At 39.7% G+C, this 26,084-nt stretch overlaps 1 protein-coding gene across 3 annotated transcripts in view; it reads right to left on the minus strand.

The window, feature by feature from the left end:
• Window positions 1-26,084, minus strand: part of LOC140537673 (uncharacterized) — a 138,514-nt gene that overhangs the window by 15,129 nt on the left and 97,301 nt on the right. For all 3 annotated transcript variants that reach the window (XM_072659829.1, XM_072659830.1, XM_072659828.1), the window contains one exon: window positions 21,224-21,266. In XM_072659829.1, coding sequence (XP_072515930.1) covers window positions 21,224-21,266 — 43 coding nt within the window. The remainder of the gene's footprint in view (window positions 1-21,223; window positions 21,267-26,084) is intronic.

A 26,084-nucleotide genomic window follows, 5' to 3' on the forward strand; every position in this document is an offset into this window, starting at 1 on the left:
TTATCTATGAATTTCTACTTTTTCCCACCCTGGACGATGAAAAAAAAAAGAATAATTTGTACTATATACTAGTATAGTTGACTATATAGTATGGTATTAAACACATTCAAAAACTTCCATGAATGAAAAATCTGATTTTAATAGCTTGTATTAATAGCTTGAAAACAAAAATAGACCATCAGCAGACCTTGGCTGGGCAGAGGATGTTTGATTGATGTGACCCTGGGGTCAAAGCAAGATCATCATTATGTTAAACAAACAAGAGTGGCGTGAAAGCCAATAGCCTCCACACTGATGTAACGATCCACTCAGGAAGGGGCTCATATTTAAACAAATGTATACATTAGAAAGTTTAAGAGGTCATAAGCTCTACAACCGTGCTCTGCATAATGTTTTCACTGTTAATACAACCTCAGTCTTGTTTCATCATTAATTCATATTATCTTTTAATTGCTTAAAAAGTTTTTTTTTTTTATCTAACACTGCATTCTAAATGCTCCTGCACCTACATTATTAAAATGAGCACTTAGCACACTAGTACTAGTTATAGTAACAAGGCTAAAACGTTATTTCAGCACAAACACAGTATATGTAAAGAGGTGTTCTACCTTGTCATGGCCAAGTTTTGTGTTGCATGATTGTTTTTATTTAAGTAATTATAAGAATATTTATTATTTAACTAAATATGATTTAAAACCAATGAATACAAATTTTTCCACTGGGGCAGGGGAAGCCAGGGTCCCCAATAAACTGATGGGGAAAGGCTGTAAAAACAGAGGACTGACTGCAGATTCCCAGAAAGGGAAAAAATGGTAGCCTATGGAACACCTTTTAGAGTTGGTGCTAAAAGGTGTTCCATAGGCTACCATTTTTTCCCTTATTGGGAGTCTGGAATTAGTCCTTTGTTTTTTTCTTATTCAAACACAGAGCTCTAGGGGGCACTACTGAGGATCTTTTCTGCCATCAGTCAGATTTCATAACAGAGGCTTTAAAGCAGCATTACGCAAGAATATGCAACAGGCTGAGAACACTGCAAGAGAAAGAAGCATGTGGAGTAACACGGCAGGATTTTACACAGTGTTACACACTCTCTCATAAGTGATCTCTGGATGCTTCACCAGAATTGCAGTTAGCAGCAGGCCAAGCCTAGAGTAGCAACGTCAGAGAGGCTATTCTCCCTACTACACTTCTATGGTGCATGAACACTGATTCTGAAGCAGTTTTTTATGGTGAGCGGGGGCTATTTTGATGTGTTGAGCTATTAAACAGTTCCACACATTTATATACAATGTCATATCAATACGCATGTGCAAATTTTAATTTATAAGTAGCAAAAGTGAAAGAAGAAAATTATTACAATTTGTTGGTAATGTGAATACAGAGAGGTTAAGCACCAGTGCATTACATTTGTATTTGCTTAGAAAACTAATATAAGAATCAAAAATACATCAAAAATTGTAGGTATGTATGTATGTGATGTTTTCCAAGCCTTTCCTCATGGAGGACCAGTATTATTTGTAGTGATCCCATATTACCGCTCTGACTGTGGGGTGTCAGGCATGTAACTCAGTGCATGAAATACGAGAGGGAAATATATACAGACTCAACGTGGAAAAACAAAGGACGGCCTCTGTAGACATGCAAACCTGCTGATGTTTCTCCAGCAGCTGCCAAACAACAACAGAGTATCAGGATCAGCTCCTGAGAGTGAGGAGTGCTTTCCATGAAGAGGAACAGGAATAGCATTCCACATTACAGCATAATGCTAAACAGCAGCCTCATCCCCAAAGCCTGCAGCACTGCCTGAATAATTGATGCGGTACTGGGAATGTCAAGAGCCGGCAGAAACCTTTACATATGTAGTGATCAATGGCTCAGACTCCTGGCCCTGACATAAGCTTTTATCATGTTTACACTGACAGTCTCCATGTCTAATGTTATTTTATACGGCACTGCAGTATCATCTGTTTCACCGGGTGTTTTAAAGTTATGGAGCTGCTGCAAAGTGGGGTCTATTCTAGGCCATCTACTGGACCAAACAAATATTATGGGTATCCTGTTTACACCTGGCATTAACATGCATGTTGGGAGATCCAAACACAAGGGGCAGGCCAAAAGCATAAGCATAGTATATCCCCAACATTTTGAAGGCATCTCTTGTGAGCATTTATGATTGGATTTCCATCCATTACCACACAGATTTATAATGCCATCCTCTGGCTGCATTTGTTTTGAGACCAAAATGAGAGACAAAGCTCATGTTTCAGAACGGGCTATTTCAATCGTGTGGTCTGCTTGTGAACTTATAAGTGAACGGGAGAGGAGACACAAAGAAAGTGCTCTGATTGCTACTGGAGATTGTTATGGCTGTGCAGCAGAAGTGCATATTGGTGGGAAAAGGACATGCTTGGGACATCCACTGATAAACAGTAGCTCAGAAATTTTTGAATGTGATGTCACACATTTAATATACGCTGTGAGTGCTGTTAAAGCAGCAACAGAACTTCAGGAACCCAGTGTGTCATCAGCAGTCATCCATGGATTTTACGTAAACAGTAAGCCATCTTCAGCGGTTGTGATCCCTCTGGCTTAAGCTATAGGCATCAGAAAAAAGCCTGGGCGCTTATCTTCTATGGATCTTAAGGGATGGCGGGTCGAGCCGAGCTGTACTTGAACCTCTGAGGACTCTTGGTGCGTATCAGCTTTTGACCATTGCCATCAAGTACGAAGGGGCAGGTCCGTTCTGGGCTTTGTAGGCCAGCATCAGGGTTTTGAATCTAATGCGGAAAGCAGCTACAGGAAGCCAGTGAAGAGAACGCAGCAGTGGAGTGACATGGCTGAATTTAGAAACGTTGAAGACGACCCGTGCCGCTGCATTCTGGATAAGTTGCAGGGGCCTGATGGTGCGCAGAGGGAGACCAGCCAGAAAAGAGCTGCAGTAGTCAAGTCTTGAAGTGACGAGAGTCTGAACAAGCACCTGGGCGGCCTCTCTAGAGAGGAAGGGTTGAATTCTCCGGATGTTGTACAGAAGGAATCTGCAGGACTTCCGTAACTGCAGGAGTTACGTTTGCAACATGACTTGAGAACGATAACTGATCATCCATGACTAAACCAAGGCTTTCTGCTTCTGTAGATGGTAATGATGTAATGATGCAACACTTGCTAGCTAGCTATCTACTGAGACACTGGCATACTACTAGTGAGTTTTTAGGATTGTAATGGAGACTAAGATAATACAGTGGTCATTGTAATTTTTATATATCTTTACTAAAGGAGAAAATACTTTGTGGGTTACTTTGGTTCCTTGCTAGCCATCTTGTCGGTCATGACATTCTTAGTTTATTAGCTTCTTATAACACTTTGATTGGAGTGTAGCCTTGACACTTTGCCCAAAGCCCTTGATCACAAGGAGCATCAGGACACCCTACACCTAGACGTGAAATCCTATTGAAATTATTGGTATCTTACATTAGGCACAGACTTCAGGAAATGGACGTAGGAGTAGTAGACGGCCCAGTACTGAAGAATCTATGGAAATGAGGCATCTTGTTTGGCTGGTGCAACAGCCATCAGAATTGGTATTATTCATTAGGCAAGGTTGCTTCATTTGGAGAGCATACAATTTCCCAACATAACTGTTGTAAAGCAGCTTTAGAGAAATAAAGTAATAAGACAAGGGAGCAACAAAACAAAAAAAAACATTGCTGACATGGATGCTTCTCTGGTTACTGTAGCATTCATGATTACAAAGCATCCCTGAGGCGCATTTTAGCCCATTCACACAGGTACTTAGTGCTGGCCACATTGGATCACTCAAGAAATGCTAATGCAAGGTGAGAAAAGGGTCCAAGAGCCTGTTTACACCTGGCATTAACATGCGTTTTTGGTGATTGCATCACATTCGGATCTGACCACATAAAAAGCCAGCTGTAGGACACACAGGACACACACACAGGACACACTGTGATCAGATTACGATCAGACACCACATTTGGAGGTGTTCAGAGACGTATCTCGTCCACATGTAATACAAGTGTAAGCAGAATGGAATGGGATACTCGGATACAGGCTGAAATACATCTCACAAAAAAAATGTTAATTATTACTGTGGTTCTTGGCTTCTCTCATTTTTGCTGTGTGTGTGTGTCAGAGCTATTACAGGAATGTGAAAACCACCTGTTGTTCCACTGCACAGTAGAACCCCCACTATTCCTTTAAACTGTCGGTATCTCCCGAAGGCGGACCACCTTGACACAAAGCCGTTGTTTACAGGAAATTATGAGCGTGTTTAGTTTTATGCAGGAAAATAAAAACAGGGCTTATCTGGTCACACTTCCCTTTGACTGAGGTTGTACATGTTGGTTGGGACTTAAGACTGATATTTGCACATTTCACTGTTTATAATACTCCAAAGAAGTATGCTTTCAAATGCATTACTCTGCCAGTTTGTTTGAGTTTGGAATACACTTGTAAGCGTAAGCTGGAAGGGCGAAGGCCAGCGACCACATCTTTCAGCACTGCCGCTAACAATGTCATTGAAAACAAGAGGACGCTAACAAACACACATATAGGATAGCATGAGGGGAGACTGAGAGATTGGGAGACCTCCTAATCCAATATGACAATTACTCAGTTATGCCACTCTGGAGCCATGTTGCTATACACTTACCTCCAAACTGTCTGTAAATGTCCTGTGCAACACTGTAAAAATACACTGCAAACATAGATGTAGTGTATTTATTAGCTATGCAGATGTTCATAGACCTGAAGGAATGGTATGGAGTTGAGGAATAATATAGTGAGGCCTATGGGTTAGACTTGGGAAAGGAGATACAAGATCCATTCCCAGGCCTAATTTGATAAACTGTACATGAACTAAGTAAATATAGGCTATTGTGTAGACTGGACATACTTTCCAGTGTACGTGACAGGGATGTTAATGGGTCAAGCTGTGTCTGCACATAGACCATGTATATTAAACAATGGTGGGGGCTGATTTATATCCCTTATGGATAAGATGTGGACATCCTGCATATGGGAACAATACAACAACATATGACGTGTAGGAGGGTATAAAACGTGAGGTGTTCCTCTGTCTATGGAGAGAGAGCAGAGGGGCACCCTGAATTGGCGGGCTCTCTCCAAACTGTACTTTTGATTGGAATAAAATGTTTAATTGTTGCAACTGAAAGACGGTGGTCACGAATCTCCTTTCCAAGTCCAAGTACACCTCATAGATGCTACGAAAGGTTGAACGATGCCATAGAAGAACCACTTTTGGTCCCATAAAGAACCATGTTTGTAACAGAGATGCTCGTCTCCCTCACATATCTCTTTTGCAAAATTGTTCTTTATGGAACCGAAAGTGCTTCTTTTATGTAGCACCTCGATATATTTTATCATTTAGAATGTATGCATTATAGAAGCATGTGCTATAAAACTATCAGTTCCCATCACGAGTCATGAGGTACTTTCTGCCCTGCACATATTTTATCTGCTTCCAACACCCGTAATCCAGACAGTTAATTAAGACGAAGTTGGTGTGTTACAGCAGGAAAACATAAAAAAATGTCCAGGAGGTACTCCAGGACAAGGTTGGGAACCTGTGAGTGACAAATACCTCGGCTTGTTGTTGGCTGGCAGTGTATGACAGTATGCTGCACCGACAGGGGAGTTATGCTTCTTAAAAAACCTGTGCTAAATAATACTCGAGAAAATGACAGCTATACTTTTGAGCTATTCACAAGCAGTACACATCCATAGGCTGTATGTGAAAGGCCATGCCCCTATCAATACAGACACAACTGCAGAGTCTAATAGCTTTACAAACTGCACTATAATTGCCATATTAAGTTTATGAATAGTACGGTTTATTGTAAGAATGGTCTAACTGGTTTAGGAATGCTAAATTACTTAAGTTGATTCTGTTGACTTTGTTTTTTTTTAAGATTATTTAGATTATACCTACAACCAGGTAGAATAATTAAATAAATAAATGACAAGTGCTCTGATGGTTTGGACGTACAGGTACACGTATTTCCTAGAAACAATCTAATTTGTTTATGTCCTCGATTTTGCCGCATCAGCAAGTCCGTCAAGAAAATAAACACGAGAGTTAACAGCTCCCCATGTTCCAACATGGCCATTGTTCACTCATTATTCATGTCCTCTGCCTCTCTGTTTCAATCTCTGTAATGACGCACACAAGATTCCTGTCCTCCTTTAAGTTTTCTGCTACTGTAATGTATTCTCCACCACTGAGATCAGCTTTGGGGAATCTGATTGAGGCATGTATCTACATAATCTCTGTCCATACAGACTTTGCTTCAAGCAGACAAGCTGTGCAAATGACAAAGTCGTCTAAGTAACTCAGTCATGCTGCATGTAGCCGTGAACTGAAGGATTTCTATTAAAAGCTATTTTAATCAGATCAGATTTTGCCTACCTGCACGTCCCCAAAAGAAGAGTTGGGGGGCGGCCACCAGTCATTTATCCTTAAATAGCGTTTTGCACAAAGTCTATGACTGAACACGAGTCATTACTGTGCAGTCAGACTGAAGACATTGAGCATGCATCCACCAGAGACTCTACAGCTTCAGCAGTGATCAATGCAAAGCACATTTCTACTCTGGGTTCAAATGTGTTGGTCCATGTGCTGCATTTTAACCCTTTGCCCACAAGTTTCAGAGAGTGCACAGTTGTTGCCTTGGTTAATAAAGTGTGAAGTCTTTTCTTTAAACAAAAAAACAAAACAAAAAAAAACAAAACAAACAAACAAAACAAAAACAAACAAACAAAAAAAATATATACACACACATATACATATATATATTATATATATAAATAACATAAATATAATATAAATATAAATAATATATAAATAATAATAATATATAAGTAATATAAATAATAATACAGTGCTACCCTGCAAGTCTCTGAGGTATTATGCAGTATTTTGCATGCCTTCCATACATCCTACTTTCACTACTGCAGGGTTTTGATCTTTTTCTTTGGAAAGTGAACATGGCACACCTTTAAAGCCCAGGGAACCGCCAATAACCTTTGAAGGAGTTTTATTAAAGGAGGTCTTCTATTTTCCCTACAACATTATCATGATGTTGTGTGACCACTACTTCAATGCTGGATGGTTTAGTCCAGCTACAGAACGCTTAGGGAATAATGACAAACCTCTTAAAGCTCAGCTCATGGTAAGGATCCACATAACAAATGACACATTTTGCAAGGAACACTCCTTCAAAGTGGATCCAGCCCGTCCTTGACTGAACTGAGCTGAATAGTGCTGACTCACTGCAGGCCTGCTTCAAAAGGCTGGAGAAGCAAGGATACACATTTGAATAAGGAGGAACCAACATTCTCTCGCAGGAGCAAAGGACTTCAAAGTTATCTCGTCTTCACTTTCAAGTTTTTTAGATGAGGAGAAGGGTGGGGCACCCTGATTGCCAGCCAGGATGGAACATTTCCCATCTGAATGTGAATAAATAACATAAAAAAGACATTTGAACTTTGAATTTGAAGTCTTCATTACTGTGTATCAATAGACATTTTCAGTTTGGGGACTCACTATACAACGGAAATTCCTAAAATATTTACAAGGCCAATTGGAAACTAAGTTGAAAAACTGCAGTTTGGATTTAGGCCCAAATTCACATCAAATACCGCTACAAAAGTAACAGCAGAAGGAGAGAAGTACTTGATTTATAAAAAAAGATGCTAAAATAAATGGTCAAAGATCAGCTTTAGCAGCTATTCAGACAGGAAGCAAAACAGAGGGTAGTGTCATATATCAGAGTGATATATACACATATATCCAAGCCTAATGACAACAACTAAAGCTTGGGAGGGAGATCATGCCAGAAGGTCCTCCTCCTTCCAACCTAAGTTTTATGAAAATCCATCTCCATGTTCTATGTCTTGTGATGATGGTGATGCTTTTGCACCCCATCATCACCTCATCACCTCCTCATTCCTCAGTCCAACCTCTGTTGAAAAAGAGGTCTGGCCTTCTAGCTCACAGCAGGGGTCGCTCAGGACACAAGCTCTCAGAGAGCCTGCAAATGCCTATTAAATAGGCTGAGGAGTAGGAAAGTTCATGACCATCAAATTAGGAGACTTGAATACCTCGATAACTTGTGGGGGAGTGTTGGTTAAGGTGTGGAGAAAAAAAATAATAATTAAACCACCCACCAAATAAGAGTGTGGACAGCAGCGGCGAATGTGTGAGAAGCAATTAATTTCATTAAGAAAATAAAGCATTAAGAAAGAAAATGTGATAAAGTGGAGTGAGGAAGTCATCACAAAAATAACAGTTATCAGTGCATTATGAATGCTACATGAGCTAGCCGAGTTAAGTACAAATCTGAACTAGCCTCTTTCAGACTGTCCTGCCTTCGACCGACCACTTGTAGTAAATAAAACCCAAGCAATTAGAAAAACGTCTGATTGCTGGAGGTGGCACTGGCATGGGACCATGGTCTGACAAAGGCTAGATATCCCTGAAGCAATACATGTAGTGACAAAACACAGACCAGCTTACCTGCTGTAGTAAACAGTAACCCAGTGCTATTATAAAATATATGGAATCAATGCTGAAGGACAAAAAAGCTGTAAAAAATATAAAAAAATGAATTCCATAGTCAACCGCAAACTCTTCATACCGTGTTGCTATAAAGTTAGGCCTGTCTTCAATCTTCACTCTAATAATGATTTATTTTCTTCCTACAACAATGTTGAATTCGGAACATTTTCCTTGGGAAATAACTTTTCCAGCGCCGATCAATGCCCACTATTGATTTTTCCTTCTCTCTCCACAAAAGCAGCACCTTCCAAAATGTGCCCCTTTTCTTTTCTAGCTTAGTATTACTACAGCTTTCACCTTATCTGACTTTCTGAGTGCTCAAGTATTGTCATATTGATATCCAGTCTCACACCAGTGTCCCCTCATATTTCATCTCCAAGAGTGTCCATTCACATTTCCTCCTCTTGTCATCCAAACCCAATAATAAGCACACAGGTCAGGTCTCGCGAAGATCAATCCATTTCGTCTGACAACTCCACCTATCTCTCTCAGGACTCTGCCATTCGATGCTACCCCTGAATAATGAATGGGTCTCAGCTGTTTTAACTTGTGCTCAAATGGTTCTGACAGATATCGACCCAGAATAATACAGAGAGAGAATGCCTAATACAACTTGATTGGCAGGCCCAGGCTTTCTGTCGCTCTCAAGTTCTTCACTGCGTGCACGATGTTTCGAGATGGAGAGGAAAGAAACAAAAAAAGCAGCAATGTTGTGATATTTTATACATCATATATAACACATACATCTATGATTTTACTGATCCTGCAGTTCAACTATCACTTGCATTTTTTAAAAATATCTCTTGATTACTACAGCATGCCTTCGCAGTTGTACTTCTGCACATAGCTCACTGGATGCTGACGACTTCCAGTTCAAAGCTTAATTTATTTAATCCCACATTTTCCCCAGGTACGAGTACACAAATTGTACTGCTTTTGCAGCCCAATTACACTAAATCCATTAATTACAGGCCTGCAATGATCCAATACGTGTCTAGCAAAAACAGTGACTGCTTTGTTATTAAATTTAATTAATTTGATATTAAAAATATTTCTAGTTGTTCACTAAACAGATTGTTTTAATGAAATGTTCTTTAATGGAACTAACCCTAGGCGTTTAAGCAGTTCAACTGACTCGTAGTAGGGCAGTCTGATCACCTAGTGAAAATGGCGTTGTTATTGCCATGTAAATAGACTTATTGCTTCTTTCAGAGGAAGCGTATTCTCTACCGGCGAAGAAAGGACTGTAGGCGTCTCCTTACAGAGTGAGTGCCAACCCAACGCTACTACAACTAAGAAAAAACTACAAAAAATGTCAAATGTAATATAAATATCTTAATGTACTCCTAAACCTAGTCTTAACCTACATCTTAATCTACACCTCACTCTAGACCTACACCTACACTTAGTCTACCCCTGCACATAACCCCACTCTGCACCTTAACCTACACCTAAACTTGATCTACACCTACACTTAACCTAAAACTAATCTTTAACTAACCATAACCGATACATCTTAATCTACACCTAAACCTAACTTTAACCTATACACCTTAATCTACACATCCTTCTAGACCTACACCTAGCCTAAACTTAATCTACACCTACACCTACACTTAATCTATACCATAATCTATATATCATTATATACACCTACACCTAACCTTAATCTACATCTTAATCTACGTATAAACCTAATCCTTAACTAACCATACCGACACATCTTAGTCTACATGTAAACCTAACCTTAACCTATACACCTTAATTTACACCTCCTTCTAGACCTACGCCTAGTCTAAACTTAATCTACACCTACACCTAAACTCAATTTACACCTTAATCTATACATCATTATGTACACCTAAATCTAATCTTAATCTACATTGTAATCTACACCTAAACCTAACCTTAACCTATACACCTTAATCTACACCTCCTTCTAGACCTACACCTAACCTAAACTTAATCTACACCTACACCTAAACCTAACATATACATCTTAATCTATACATCATTATATACACCTACACCTAACCTTAATCTACACCTAAACCTAATCTTTAATGAACCATACCGACACATCTTAATCTACACCTAAACCTAACCTTAATCTACATCATAATCTACACCTAAACCTAACATATACACCTTAATCTACACCTAGACCTAATCTTTAGCTAACCATAATCTATACAATTTAAGATACACCTTAACTTAACCTTAACTTAACCTTAACCTACAAGAACAGCAGTGCAGTGAAAGTTTACATTCTGACCATGAGCCATGCAATTAAACACTTGCTGAGCTGCTGAATGTTTTCCTCTGAGCCCAAATAATTACAATTTTCTGCACAGTTTAAATCAAAAGTGATTCCAAGCAGTGCTAAAGCATCACAATGACATGCGCCGATCATTACCAATCATCTCGCTGGTTCTGGTTAAGCAGACACAGAGATGGATGATGGGGAAAGAGGAGAGCCAGTACAAAAAACAAACAAAAAAAAAGAAACAAGACACTTGGTTGTTACTAGAGGCTAATGCAATTTCCTATTAGTGTCCATTATGAAATTGGGAGGAGGGCAAATTAACTTCATTTTTTCTAAACTGAAGGAACATCCTCTTCATTGGATCTTCATTGCGGATAATAGCATGTCATTTCGAACAAGTGTATTCATCAGCGAACATGGTGGTCTGGGCGAGGACACCATGCAATTAGCAGCTGGTTTTACACTGCAGAGTCCATTACAAAACTAGTGAAATTTTCACATATCCAGTTGCAAATTGAATAAAGCATGATTTTTAATGCATCTTGCCAAAGGAGCTAGAACTAGTTAGCAAGCTGGTATTTTATTTTGTTGGTCAGATTTCATTCCAGACGGGCTGGCTAGGGCTGGAGAGGGATTGGAGAGAGTGTAAAAGCATCTCGTATGTTTTCTTTAAGCTTTTTGTGTTTCAAAGCAGTTTAAACATTTGTCTTTAAATTTTCTTTAATGACTTTCTGTAATGGCACTCTAAGAGCTGGACAAATACATGTTGTAGACTGCAACGCTAACCAATGAGGAAGACGTATGGTGTATCTAACTGCTGTACACACCTGAAAAAAACTGCTCTGTGTCCGTGATAACCATGAGCTGCTTTCTAGCACTACACTGACCTCCAAGCGACCATTAGAGGTGAGTAAGCATAGATAAAACTGCAAATGCCTTTATTTTTGGGCAAAATTTGGCAATTTTGATAATGCGAGCAATTAATGTACATAGATTTAGTTCCACATTAATACCGAAACACCAACCACCCTTGGTCAGACGTACAAACCCTCAAACACGCATTTGTTATTAGCCCTCTAGGTAACTTGTCAGCTAGGAAGATACATCATAACTTGTTTATTAGTAAGCATTTGCTTTTTCTGAACTACACTTCTATAGCTCTCACAGCATGGTTAAGAAAGGCCATAGCAGTCAAATGTAATGAGTCTGTATTAGAATTGCAAATTTCAACTGCTTTAAAGCTCATTTGGGTCTGTAAAATCAGATTAGATCTTATTTAGTCTGTGTAAAAAAGAAAACAGACCATTAATATAGCCCTTATAATATAGAATATATAATATAGCCACATAGCACATAATATATGTACCATAATTTAGCGCTAAATAAGATAGTAGTAGTAGAATGTAGTAAACTGTGCTAAACTGTAAAATTTGCTTTGCTTTGTTTTGTTCAAAGAATTTGAATTATTCTGTTTGCTACCTTTGTCAACCGGAGATGGGATAGAACAAATCTTTAGGAACTGAACACATTTAACACCACGAGTGAATAAAAGAAACTATCAATTTACAATCCGTGTGTGGAACAATTTTTAATCCTGAATTCAAAATAAAAAATGAAAAAAAAAAAAATAATGCATGCATACATACAACTGACATACCAAACAGCCCTCTCCCTGGCACCCTGTTTAATTTACCCACCCTCTTTTTGGTGGGTAAATTGCCTCAAAGGCTGGCGTTATGGAAAAAATGTAGAAATTCAACACATCACACTTAAAACAGTTAATCAGAGTAAACAGACTATGTATGTTAGCTGCCTGTTAAGTGCTCAAAGGTTTGTAGGGATGGTTCGGTATATAAACAACTTTATTGCAAGGCTTTGTCCTTGATGTCTTGATTGAAAGCAGTTGGGTGAAAGGATAGTGGTTCGTTATCACATTTTGATCAGTGGTTTAATGAAGTTGCTCTCAAAGTCGGGACACTTGCAACTGCTGTGGCTGCTACTTGCAACTGCTGAGTTTCAAGCATATTTGTTGCAGGAGGCCTTAGCATACGCAACACAAGTGAAATTTAGCTTCATGCAGGATTTAAGAAGCTGAAGTTGCATGAAGGTTTCACCAAGTAAAGCCAGCCTAAGAAATGTATCATTGCATACAGTTTCTTGAGGCAGTAGAGTGGTAAGGCTGCAAGACAAGGTACAAACTGCAGTACCAATCTCAAGGCGATCCACTTGATTGATATGCTATACATTAAGATAGGTTACTGCAGGTGGCGACAAGCAGTTGGCTGCTTCTCTCTTCCTTACCCCAGTTTCTTCAGAAAGGGGTGAGTTACAACTGTCAATCACGTCACGTCTCACTAGTGAGCACTGTCACTAAATCTCCAAGGATTCTGCAGGAGAGTGTATGAAGTATGCCCCCCCTCACTCTCACACACACACACAACTGTCTCTGTAGTGAATAATGTAGAGAGCTGGCATGAAAGAACAAGGGAGTGGAAGCAGGCTAATTACAAGCTCAAAACACAGCCGTGTAGCTCTGCGCTTACAATATCTCAGAGTGCCCCATCCCAGAGGAAGCCCTTCACTCTCTCTGTCAATCATCTGCCTATAATGCACCCCATTTCTGCCCTCCATGCTCTACAGCTCTCTGCGGACTGGGGAGAAACAGGTTTGGCCGAGGTGATATCGGGTGCTGCTGAGGGGATATGGGGTGTTGGAGAGGTTCGCACCCTGCTGACAGAATGAGGACGCCACACAGGGTCTCTTTAGGCACTTTACTGCAGCACATGAGCCTGTTCTATTAGCATTACCGCTCAGAGGAAAGCTGGTGGAGCAAGGCAATGGGATTTACACAGATGTGCTGAAGAGATCCTCTTGGCAACTTATGTATCTAATATCTAAAAATGTAATATTAGATGGAGAATGGCCTGATTTTTCCAGACTCATATACAGTGGCATGAAAAAGTGTCTAATCCTTGTCTGAATTTTCATATCTGTACTTGTGTGAGGGAGTGGGAGAGACATTTTATAGAATTCAATGTGTGGAAAGGTGTTTACCCCCTGACTCTCCAGGGTTAGTTACACCTTCCTTAGCTGCAATAACTGCAACCCTTTATATAGTTGTTCATTAGTGTCTCACAGTGCTGCAGAGGGATTCTGGCCCTGAACTGTTTTAGCTCAGAGACATCTGCAGGCCTTTGAGCATGAACTGCGCATGCTCACAACATATGATTTAGGCTGGAACATCAATGGAGTCATTATATTCTCTTGCCATCCAAGCCAAGAACTTTTTTGGAGACCTCTCTTTTTAATAACGTAGATGCTTAACATGTGAAGAGCTCAATTTCAAATTGAGTTACGATGTTACACATACAATGTAAAACACTCTTATACTGAGAGAAATGGTGAAAGTTATTTGGGAATTATGTTAGCAAGCCTTAACAGGAGTCAAAAAGCAAGTGTTAATATCAACTTGCCAATAAGCATAGTTGCCATGCTGCAAGCTCCCTTTAGCCTTGGTCATTTTTTGTTAATTGTGTCTTTCACTTTATTACACTGAATGTTGCTAGCACCCTCATTTACGACGGGAAACTGTACGAGGCGATTAACAAGCCGGAAACTGCACGTCCAAAGGCTGCGTTTATTGTTGGTGACTTTAACAAAGCAAATCTAAGGGAAGTATCTTGTGCAGCATGCTGTAAACACACACTTTGGACCACTGCTACACCACCTACCGGGAGGCGTACAAAGCCTGCCCCTGATCTTCGTACGGCAAATTGGATCACTCCGTAAAATCCGACTCCTGCCCACCTTTAGACAGAAGCTCAAACGGAAGCCGCACACCATCAGGGAGGTTCATTACTGGTCGGACCAATCAGACTCTATGCTCAAGAAATGTTTTGATGACATGGAATAGGAGATGTTTTGTGATCCATGGAATAACATTGATGAGACTCAGTCACAGATTCATCAGGAAATGCATAGAGGATGTTGTGCTCACAAAGACAGTTTTGTTGTTTTTGTTCCGTGCTTAACACCAGTGCTGTACTTCCAGAAGAGCTAAACTGCCTTTACAAGGTAAATCACTCCTTCTGAAGAGAGAGCCCCCTCCACTCACCCTCCGTCTTCATAGCTGATATGCTCAGACCCTTTAAGCGAGTCAACATCTGCAAATCTGCTGGCTCAGATGGCATACAGGGGTTTGGCAGAGGGCTTAAAGCATGTGCCGATCAGTTTGGCATATTTCTATCAGTATAAAGGGGAAGGGGGGCAGGACTAATGTTATGCATACATCCATATTCAAATGGCTGGACTTTTAATAAATCAATTTTCATTTTTAGAAGTCGTAAATATAGGGGTTTATTTTGTTGTGCCTGCAACAGATGATGTAAATGTTCTGTTTTAATTGTACAAATCTGCTTAGTACATGAATACAGCTTTTTATCAACATTTTAACATACAAATTAAGAAAAATAAAAAAAGTCAAACATTTGTTGCGTATGGATGTAAAAATGGTGCTAATGTTAAACAGAACAACACAAGGCACATATTAAGGAACTCCTTGTTTCTGTAATGAAAAATTTATTGCATGGAAACATCAAGATATAGTATGCCATTTTACGTATCACTATACCACTTTCTCTAATAATTGCGGATGATGGCAAATGAATTACTGCATGGAAGCAAAATTGCTTTTGTGTATAAAATATACTCTCATCAACTAATTTCACAAAATAATAATCATGAAATTGTAAAACATTTCAGACAGACTGAATTTTGTACAATTTAACCAGGAGCCATATGTGCAGAACTACCTCCTGCATGAACATATCTGTTTTTAAAAGATCCTAATCTCCCAATTACCCTTGAAGACTGCTGACCAAATCCTCAGATTATCCTCAGAATTTCAGCAGGCTAATGAATAATATTAAAAAATTTGCAACTCACACAAAACAGAAAACAGCAGGAGCAGTACCAATATCTAAGAACTGCAATGCAACGGCTGCTCAGCCAGTAGGTGAAGGTAGGACACGTTTGTAATCAGAAGCTGAAACAGAGGCTGTCCTCACCAGGGTTCCTCGTAACGCAGCGCAACTCTGCTTGCTGGAGCATGAAGGTTTGCACTTAGTGCACTGCAAGTGCCACAGGCACGGTCGAGGTGATGGAGTTACAAAACCTGCCGGAACATGGCATGGTGCTGGCAGCCCAGATGTGGTCGAGTAAAAAGGAACAATATTTACTAACTGGAGTGAGGAGCGCCCTGCAAAGCCGCTTCGCTCCTGAGGCTCAGCGCTACCATTAAGCGCAATACCCTGGTGTATCTGCCCTGCGTGAAATATTCAGCGCATTTTGGTTTCATTTATTCATTTCTAACCAGCACGCTGCACGCTCCGATGTGTGTTTTGAGTACAGTCGCCATTAGTGTCGCCATTCTTTAAATGGCAGAGGTCCGAGTGAATGACGGCTGCTTTGGTACTTAAGCAGCTGCTCTGTGAAAAAGCAGACATGTAGGATAACATCAAAGTTATGCTAATAAATGCGTTTAGGGGTGTGTGTGTGTGGGGGGGGTGGTAGAAGTGCCACAGTGCAAAGTGCAGCAAAGCATCGAGTTGCTGGCTGAGCCTCGCCGTTGCTATGGCGATGAACATTAGATCCACGCTGGCAGCCCGTTGAGAGAGAGAGAGAAAGTGGCAAGGGTAAATGCTGGGATCCTTGTATGCTAATAGCATGGAATGGACATATTAAGCCCCATTACAAGGTTGGGAAGGCTCAAGCAAGCCAACAGCAACACGCAGACGCAAGAGTGCGCTTGAAAATATTTGGTCATACATAATTCATGTGTGACTCATCCAAACCCCCAACTCACCCCCACCCCCCCACCCCCCCCTGCCTCTGAGCCGATTTCCTGAGCTCAGGCCACGGGCACGGGACAGAAAAAGAACGATTCTTCACACTTGAATTGCCATAGTGCTGCCAAACATTGTTCACATGAGAGGGGTTACTCCTAAAGGCTAAAGTGTTATCATTAGTCTGGCATATTACTGAAAAGCAAGTTGTTATAGCTTTTCTCCCCTCTTGTTCTTGCAATTTCAGCAATGCTGGGCTTTTTCCCCCACAGCATGTGAGAGAGTGTGTGTAAAATAGTAATAATAGAACAAATACAAGTAACATTCATAGTATGAATGAAACACTACTGTGTTTACAGTGTGTCCACAGCTGTCCTCATGGGAGTCTGGTATTATTTATAGTTATCATCCAACACCTGGTTTGGTAAATCAGTACTTAATGATGTTAAATCAGGTGAGCTGGTGATGGAAGATAACAAATCCATGTGCTGGCTGGGGGCGTCCAGGAGACATCTGGAACCAAGCTTTGTTCTTCACTGCCCAATGAAAAACATGCATCGCCAAAATAATGACTTTCAGAAGAGGGCAAACGTGTCCTTAACTTTGAATGGAAGTCAAAGTAAAATAAGAGTTTACTACATGAAATTAAATTCAATTAAATTACATTTAGAGCATTTCTATTGGTCTGATCATCCAAAATGATTTACACACTGGACAGAGCAGGGTCCAAACAATGGAGTAAACTAAAAACCTACAAACATAATGACTTTATTGTATGTACTGTATATGTTACAGATAGCGTAATAGCTTTGACAGGTATTGGGTGAGGAGGAGAAAAAAAATGTGAATACAGTAACAAATCTAAATCTGAAGTGCTTCAATAGTTCAACAATTTAAGGTAAGGGCTTCGTCATTTAAAAAAAAGAATTATCAGAGTCTTTCGATATTCAGAAGTTTTAATATCAGTACTCCTGTAGGTAAAATGTAGGGCTGCCCCCTGAAAGTGGACGAGTCAGAAAGTTGACGAATCATCAGAGACCCAGCAGTCTAGGAGTTTCTTTGTGTCAAGCAGTCGAGAATTGGGGACCATAAAAATATTCTTTATTCTGGCAGGGCTATCTGGCGCTCTTACTAAAAGAAAATCTATTTGACAACCTGCACTGGTGGTTCAATGAGGCAAGGTGAAGCTGAGAAGCTGACAAAGTTTCTTTAGGTCTAAATTATGGAGGCATTTTTGAAGGAGAATCCTAACAAACAATCCTAAAAGCAAGCTCTGTGTGCAAGAATTCACTCATCATTCAACAACACTGAACACAGCAAACCACTTGAAACTGTTAAGTTGCTGCAGGCAGCCATTCTCCAATTATCTGGGCAGATTTACTGCAGGCAGTGAGTTTATTTACAGGCTAATTCAGAATATATGTTCTGTATATCTCTGCTGGACTCGTCATAACACAAGACAGTAAGACCACACATCTGCCTTGTGATTCATACAACTATTTGCTATTTGTTGAGCAGAAAAGAAACATTTGCTTCTTGATCTTAAATATATATCAGAATCTAAATCACAAGTGTTCTGTGTGATTATTTATTCATTTACATCTCAGACTGATTTATATTTAATGAAAAATACAGTGGCCTAATAAGTCTGCAGGAGACAAGAAATTATTATTTAAAAGCGTGTGATGCTGCAAATGTCTGTTGGGCCTACCATTTTTCTCTTCATCTAAACATGAACTCAAACCCAAACTAAATGAACAAAAGAAATGAGTTAAGATTTGCATTAATAAAGAACTAGAAAAATTAGAAAAATAAATTAAATAAGCAATAAGATCTTACTTTAAAAGTAAAATGCATGCTGCTGTCTGTCTCAATATTCCACAAATCCATATGGCAGCCCAACATTATATAAAAATAGACTGAATGATCTTTCATCAGGGTACAGCCCTAGAAAAATGCTATTCTGCCATGTCTGGTTTATACCCTTTGATGATTTTCCTGTGCTACAGCATATACCCATAATGCATTTCACTCAGACTTTTTGTTTGCACAAAGTACTCTACAATGCCAAAGTGCAAAAAAAAAAAAATCAAGATGTTTTACTCAATGAAAATACAAATTAACCTCCCACCACCCCAGTGTTAATACAGGGCATTACCACCGTTGCTAGCAATTACATCAGTGAGTCATTTTCAGTGAAGCACATCTACCTAATAGACACTGACATTTTACTAAATTATATAGCAGAACATCATAAACATAGCAGAATAAAGCATAAAGATTTGCCCTTTGCTTGCAAATTACATGTACATTACACCTAACGTAAACAACTCTCTCCAAGTCACCTCATTTCTTAACTGGAATAAAAATCCCCTGTGTGCACTTCAGGTGTTTCACATGATTTCATAAACACACCTGTGTGTATTTATAAGGAGCTCACCCACCTTTCAATGGGGGAAACACCACACTATGAAGAGCTAGGAACAGTCCAAGAAGCCCCAAGACAACACTCTTTGAAATACCAGTGTAAAGATTAGCTGTGTAACATTGCATTGTGATAATTGTCATAATGCAAATATTCAACAATGTGCACTGTGGACAACAGATATTCTTTTAAGAATTCAAGCAAAAATACACAAGAAAGAGTGCCACAGCGTGAAATACTGAACTTACTGTACTTACTGTGAGACTGTCATATTCAAATGATCCATTGTACCTTAAATGGATTAGCAGATCATGCTCCCTCTGATTGGCTTATTTAAATCCGTATCTCAAACCACACAATGTATCTTACCTACCTACCTAGCTTGCAGCAAGTTTGATGGGTATTGCTCATTCGTAAACCCACAGTGTCTGTGCTTAGTGTACTTATGTGAGGTTTGGGACGTGTCAACTACCAGAAGCTTCCGATTAGTTGTAATTTTCATTAGTGATACGACTGTAACGAGTGGAATATTGTAAAGGCACAAACATCAAATACGATGACTAATATGTTTTCAAAATGAGTTATTATTATGAATAATTAATAATAATAATTGATAATTGCATAACTGGCACTCTCAAACGTCTCTCAGTCCATCACCTTACGGGGTCGGAACTAAGTGCGGTTCAATATATACGGTATGTAATGCAATTGCATTGTGTGAACACTAACATTTGCAAACAACCCATTCCTGCACATTTAGGTGCACATGTGCTACACTCCTCCCATCTGTAGTCTCATTAGTAGACTGTGCAGAGGCATGGATGCAGTCATCATTTTTCCTCATTAAATACTGTGATAACATTGAATCATGAACCCAGTTTCCCAGGAGTGTATCGCTACACCTACTCTACACAGAAAGGTGCATCATTGAGAAAATTAGTAGAACAGCAACTTTTCTGTTCCAACTAAATCTGCCCAAAACTGGCTGTCCTCCAAAACAGTGTCCAGAGTAGGAGTGCGCTTGCATGGGAGGTCATCATGTCATCACCTATGGCAACTATAAAGGAGTTACGATCCCCGGTGAGAGAGAAATGAGAGAAACTGAGACCAAAATAGCATTCCCACTCCAAATGTCAGGCAGAAGCTTGGAAAAACTAATTATTTGCATAATTCCTTTATGCACAGAAAACATAGCTACATATATTGCTTCATATACTCATTCTGCACAGTGTGACCAAAGCCAACCAAGCAACTTTGAACAAGCAAGTGAGTATACAGGAATATCCTTTAGACGTCATTCGCCTTTTAGTGTCACTCTATCTAAAACCCACTCTCAATAGTTTGAATTCCTGTCTGAATATGTGGTTGCTGAGGAACAGAACACTGAATGCTGACCCTGAGGCAGCACTGTGGATATGCTACACCGACAGTATTACTGCTGTTTCCTTTCATCACTATTGATGTGATTCGTTTAACCAGTGCAAGGGCCTTCACGTCCCAACATGTTTGAGAACACTGTTAAAGACTTTTTCTTAATGTCGTAAAGTCTTAAAGTAGAAGAAAAAACAGTAAATGAAAACCTGCAGCAATCCACAAGAGCACCGTGACTGGGAGACCCTCATCATCTTCCAATAGGAAGAATAGTCCAATAGTCCAGAAGCCCTCATTGAGGCAAAGCCACAGTGGTGTGGTTTAAAACGAAGAAAGTTCAAGTCATGGAGTCCTGGTTAAATAATAGGCCTTGCTGCTACCAATCTGTTCAATGACTTGATTATTGTTTGTACATAGAGTTTGGAACAACAAAACCCGGAGTAAACTACTATTCTCACTGATGACCATCTTTACAAGTGCCTAGATTACAGTTTTGGAAAAATACTAAAAAAAAAAAAAAAGTGCTTCTCTGCACACATTTGGATCCTAATCTAAAATTCACTAAAAGCACTAACAGACGGTATAGCAGCAGAATAACAACAACAGTCTCTTAATGTAATAGCATTCCACCTACGATAAACACAATAGTCACCTGTTGGAATGGAAGGGTGTGCAAGAATTACGCAAAAGAAGACAAAAACTGGTAAGAAAGTGACACTTACCTTTGTTAGAGGTATTGTTGCAATCTCGCCTGCCTTTTCAGAGCTGTGGGGGAGGGAAAAAACACACTTTTTTACCTGCACCAATAACAATTACATGTAGCAAACTAGATCATTTCAAATTTCCATACCGAAAAAGATTATACATATAAACCTATATATATATATATATATATATATATATATATATATATATATATATATATATATATAAGGAGAGATGGTCCTCTTTTCCACTCGTCACACTGACAAATACTCTTCTAAAATGATCTAAAGCCCAACGGCAAGGTCAAAAGGTTTGCGCATGTAGAACACTGAACAAATTTTCTACATGCTTCCCCTGAAAACTTTTCTAGGTTTGGTCCACAGGGTAAAATGTACCTCCGATCTTTCATACAGGCCTCCCTCAGGGAATCTGTGGACTGATTCCCCATTCCTTTTCCATTCAGCTGCGTTTTATAAAGTCACTGCTTTCGGCTCTTCAGCTTTATCTTTTTGTCTCTGCAGCCATAAGACTGTTGAGAAGACTTGTTCAGAGCTATTAATCTGCTTTCGGAGAGGGAACACCTACTGCAGAATTTGGGTACAGGCCAATTTAAAATCACTGGAGAGATTATATGTGGAGGACAAATTGGGAAAGCATTTGTCTAAATACATCATGAACTATAAAAGACAGACTGAATTTAACTTCTTTGGCAACCTCTGAAAATCATTTGGCAGAGAGTAGTGCATGAGGCAAGGTGCATGAGGCGCCTAAGAGAAGGACCCTCTTTATCATCGCTACGTTTCAGTCTGAACCAAAGGCCACACTTAAGCTGTCTATTACAGCACTTCATTCTATTATAGTGTCAAGATTGCAATGTTATAATCGCTGAGTATTCATTAGTATTTTAAACATGCTGTGAAATATTCAATGCGGCCCAAAAGAGGCCACATTGAAAATCAGGAAGTTTATCCACAAAAAATAATACAAATAAAAAAATAAACAACGGGATATTTAAGATTTTTATATAAGTAAAATTAAGCCGTATTCAAGAATCTGAACTAATTCGAAGTCACTATTCAGATAAAAGCTGACAGTAACAGTAACTACATTAGTCTTTCTCCAAAAAAAGTCTTTTATCTTTTAAAAGATAATCTTTCTAATCTAGAGCCTTTTCCCTCAGACTTGGGGAGTCCATACCAGATTGAATGCGAGCACTCATTAAAATAATAGACGGACATACCAAAAACGTTTCACCCTAATTGTTATGCTGACAACATAGTCGACTTTAAAACTCTAACTAACTGAACTAACTGTCCAATGTATCAATTCACGTCTTTAACTGCAATTGTTTGTGAAACTAACGGTTTCAAATTGAATACAAGAAAAAAAGATCTATATTTCCAACAATAAGAAATCTTGTTCATAAATAGATGAATCAGTCAAGGACTAGGGTTGATGCCAGCGCCTACAAGGAGAAGTATTGAGTAGTACTGCTATTTCAGCTGGACTGAAAGAGAAAGCATAAAGGGATTTTAAAAGGAAGTGTCAGGGCTCAACATTCCATCGAATATACACAGATCCATACACTGAGAGCATATCAAGTGGCAAAGTCAAAGCTGAAAGTAAAAAGCGTCTGAGAATAAACGCCCCGCGCCTGCCTTTAAATACGCCTCTGTCTAAGTACTAAAGCCAGTCCGCAGTCATGCTCAACTACCGTCTTCTCTTTAAAATATTTAACTAGGGGCTTTTGGAAGAGAGGCAGGTAATGCAGTGGAAATGACATTCTCCATGACTCCCTGTGACTCCGGCACAAATGAATTTCTCTTGGCTTTAATTATTTCTTTCTCTGAACGCCCCTGGAGCCTTCCTCTCCGTAGCCCGTGGATTGTGTGAAATGTTCCGCGTCTGACCTCCAATTTCCAAAATGTTCCACAGCTTTGCTAGGAAATTGGATGCCCCACATTTCCCATCAAGCCCCGGTGCCTTTCGTAGCTTCGTCCCTGGGTCTTTGTCAAGAAATTCGGTGGCGGCAGGCGAAGAACCATACGGTGCGCGGCACACATTTGAATGCGGCCATCAATGAGCCGCAGAAATAAAACAATAATTCTAATGATGGAGCTCAGCTTTTCTGGAGAACAGAGAGATAAGGCAGAGCTAAGCACCTCAGTTCTAGTCATTAAACAAAACTGCGCTCTTACTTACTGACTTACTGACTGGCTAGCATTGAGACCTGAGAGCGAGATCCTGCTGGTGTAGGCTCATGCCAGTTTCCTCCCTTTCAATGATGCACCCGAAGTGCCGTAAGTGCCAACAGCAGGGTGATCCAGGGGTGATCTAGGTCAATTTGAACAGATTAAATTATATTGTAAATAATATTGTTATTGCTTTTTGACCTCTATTATTTATATTGTGTATATATTGGTAATTGCATCTGAGTGTCTTGCTATCTCTTTTCTGCGTGACACTGAGAATTTCCTCACTGTGGGACTAATAAAGGACTATCTCATCTTATGCTTTTTCAAGCGCAACCCAGTTTGTGTTCCTGTCCACTAGTCCGCATTTACCCCACTGCTATAAAGACACCACAAACTCACATCTGACTTTCCACAGCCGCCAGAAGCTTAGAATATGAAATGATTATTTCACACCAACTGTCCGCAACATCGTCCTTAATCAGAAGACCCTGGTTAACATTGCCGGCTACACCCTGCTGATTGATTTAGAAGGTAATTTTCTATCAATTCATTTTTGAACTGATTAATTACGTGTAATTGAGTAATCATTACAGCTGCACAGAGCGCATTAATGACTGATCACAAGGAGCTCTTGGAAAGTCCAGCACGTATCGAATGGCTTCGCATAAGGCATTTGGTGCGTATCACCAGCTTGGGGAGACAATTTGGATTTGGATGTGGCTATGTAATCCCTCTAAATCCCTTAGTAAAGGTGAGTCAATCTCTCTAAACACAACTGCCCAGCGGGGCTGCTATTCCTCATTAGTGAGCTACAGGCAGGGTGCTGAGAGAGCGAGAGCGTGTGAGAGAGAGAGAGACGGAGAGACGGAGAGGCGGAGAGCGAGAGAGTTATCATCTGTCGTTGGGACACATGGTCACGGACTGAGGTAGGAGCGCACTGTCAAAACAAGTGGCAGACGAACACTCAACACCCAGCCCTACACAGCAAACAACGTCAACAAGCCCCATCAAACAATACCTTCTTACATCCTCAAACCGAATCCAGCCAATAGCTATCATACCTGCTTTAAATATCAATACCTGCTAGCAAATAATCAATACTGACTGACATGGAGAGCATGCTTCGAGCAGGTGGATAGAACATCCAGCGATATTAGAAGGGGATTATCTGACACTCATTTACCGTTGTCCTTAGGTGCAGTAATATCTTATTTAAACTGCAGGGGACACTGTTGCTCTGTGCAAAAGAATCCTGAACGGTCCAGCCTTCTCCCCCCTCCCCTCCTTCTCTCATAACCATGGACGACACCTGTCGCTATCAAGAAAACATGCACATATTCAAAAATCAGGATCGTGCAGGCAGACATCTAAATCAAACAACTGTCAAAATATTGACATGAGAATCTGTTTCATTTTGCATATAAAAGAAAAAAGAGTTTTTGTGGTTTGTATTAAAAAAAAAGCATCCAAGTGTCATTCAGGTTCGAGAGCTCGTTTTCAATTTTCTCATTTGAAGATGTGTTTTTTAAATTTGATTGATGCATCATTTGAAACAGACAGCATCTGAATATGATGGTTAATTATTCCCCTGACACGGCTTAACTCCCATACCCAATCTGAAAATAATCAGGGGGTGAATATAAAAATTACAAGACAGACTGGCTGAGTTATTTTTTGTCTTTTTTTTTTCCTCTTATTTTTTTTTGTGTTCTAATGCTTAAGTCGACTTACACGGGATTAATCAGGCCGATGTCAGAAAAGCCTTATATAAAAGATTGATATTACATCAAAGAGGGTAGAACTAGAGATATTCGGAGACAGTCAAATGCAATCATTTTATTCCACTCCGCTATTAATATTCATGTTACCCAACCAATCCTTTAGGACTACCCTGGATTTTTCAGGGGGGAAAAAAAATCTGATCTTAAAACAGTATTCATGTCTTGTCTTAGACTGCGGAAGCCTAAGGGAGGAGCTGGCATTCATAGACTGTTTCCCATTTTCACATGGGGTAGGGTTGATTTAAGGGTCTGGCTGTTTCAATGCAGATTGTTTGAGGATTCTGTGCTACAGCGATGACAGTGCTCCAGGAACAAGTGTGGCTCTGGACATACTGAATGGCAACTGCATGGCAATACACCATGTGAATGGGTCTAGCTTGCTAAAATAAACTCACAGTGAGAAACTTTTACATTTATTTACATTTACGTTTATGGCATTTATCAGACACTCTGATCCAGAGCGACTTACACGGTTACTTGTATTACAGAGGTAGGCCAATGCAGTGTTAGGAGTCTTGCCCAAGGATAACATGGGCTAAACCACATTGGATACAACAGTCACTATATGAGGTATTTTAGGGTGATAAACACTCCTATAGGTAACATACAACTTCAGCTAAATCCTCAAATTGAGCTAATTATCACTACATTTAGTGGAGGAATTTAAAAGCACTAATATTTTTATTATTATATAGTGATTGCATAAATATTCATCCCTAAAGTGACTGACCTAATTCAACAAAGGTCCAGGCAATTGGTGCTAATAGTCTCACAACCAGTGAAATGGAGATCACAGTGAATGCACCTTCAGGGTTACCGAACATCCCCTGAAGTTCAGTTGGGTCCGTCATTAAGAAATGGAAGGAACATGGCACATGTGTAAATCTGCTTAGAGCAGGCCG

The sequence above is a fragment of the Salminus brasiliensis genome, chromosome 17, assembly GCF_030463535.1.
Source record: "Salminus brasiliensis chromosome 17, fSalBra1.hap2, whole genome shotgun sequence".
In the NCBI taxonomy this organism is placed as follows: domain Eukaryota; kingdom Metazoa; phylum Chordata; class Actinopteri; order Characiformes; family Bryconidae; genus Salminus; species Salminus brasiliensis.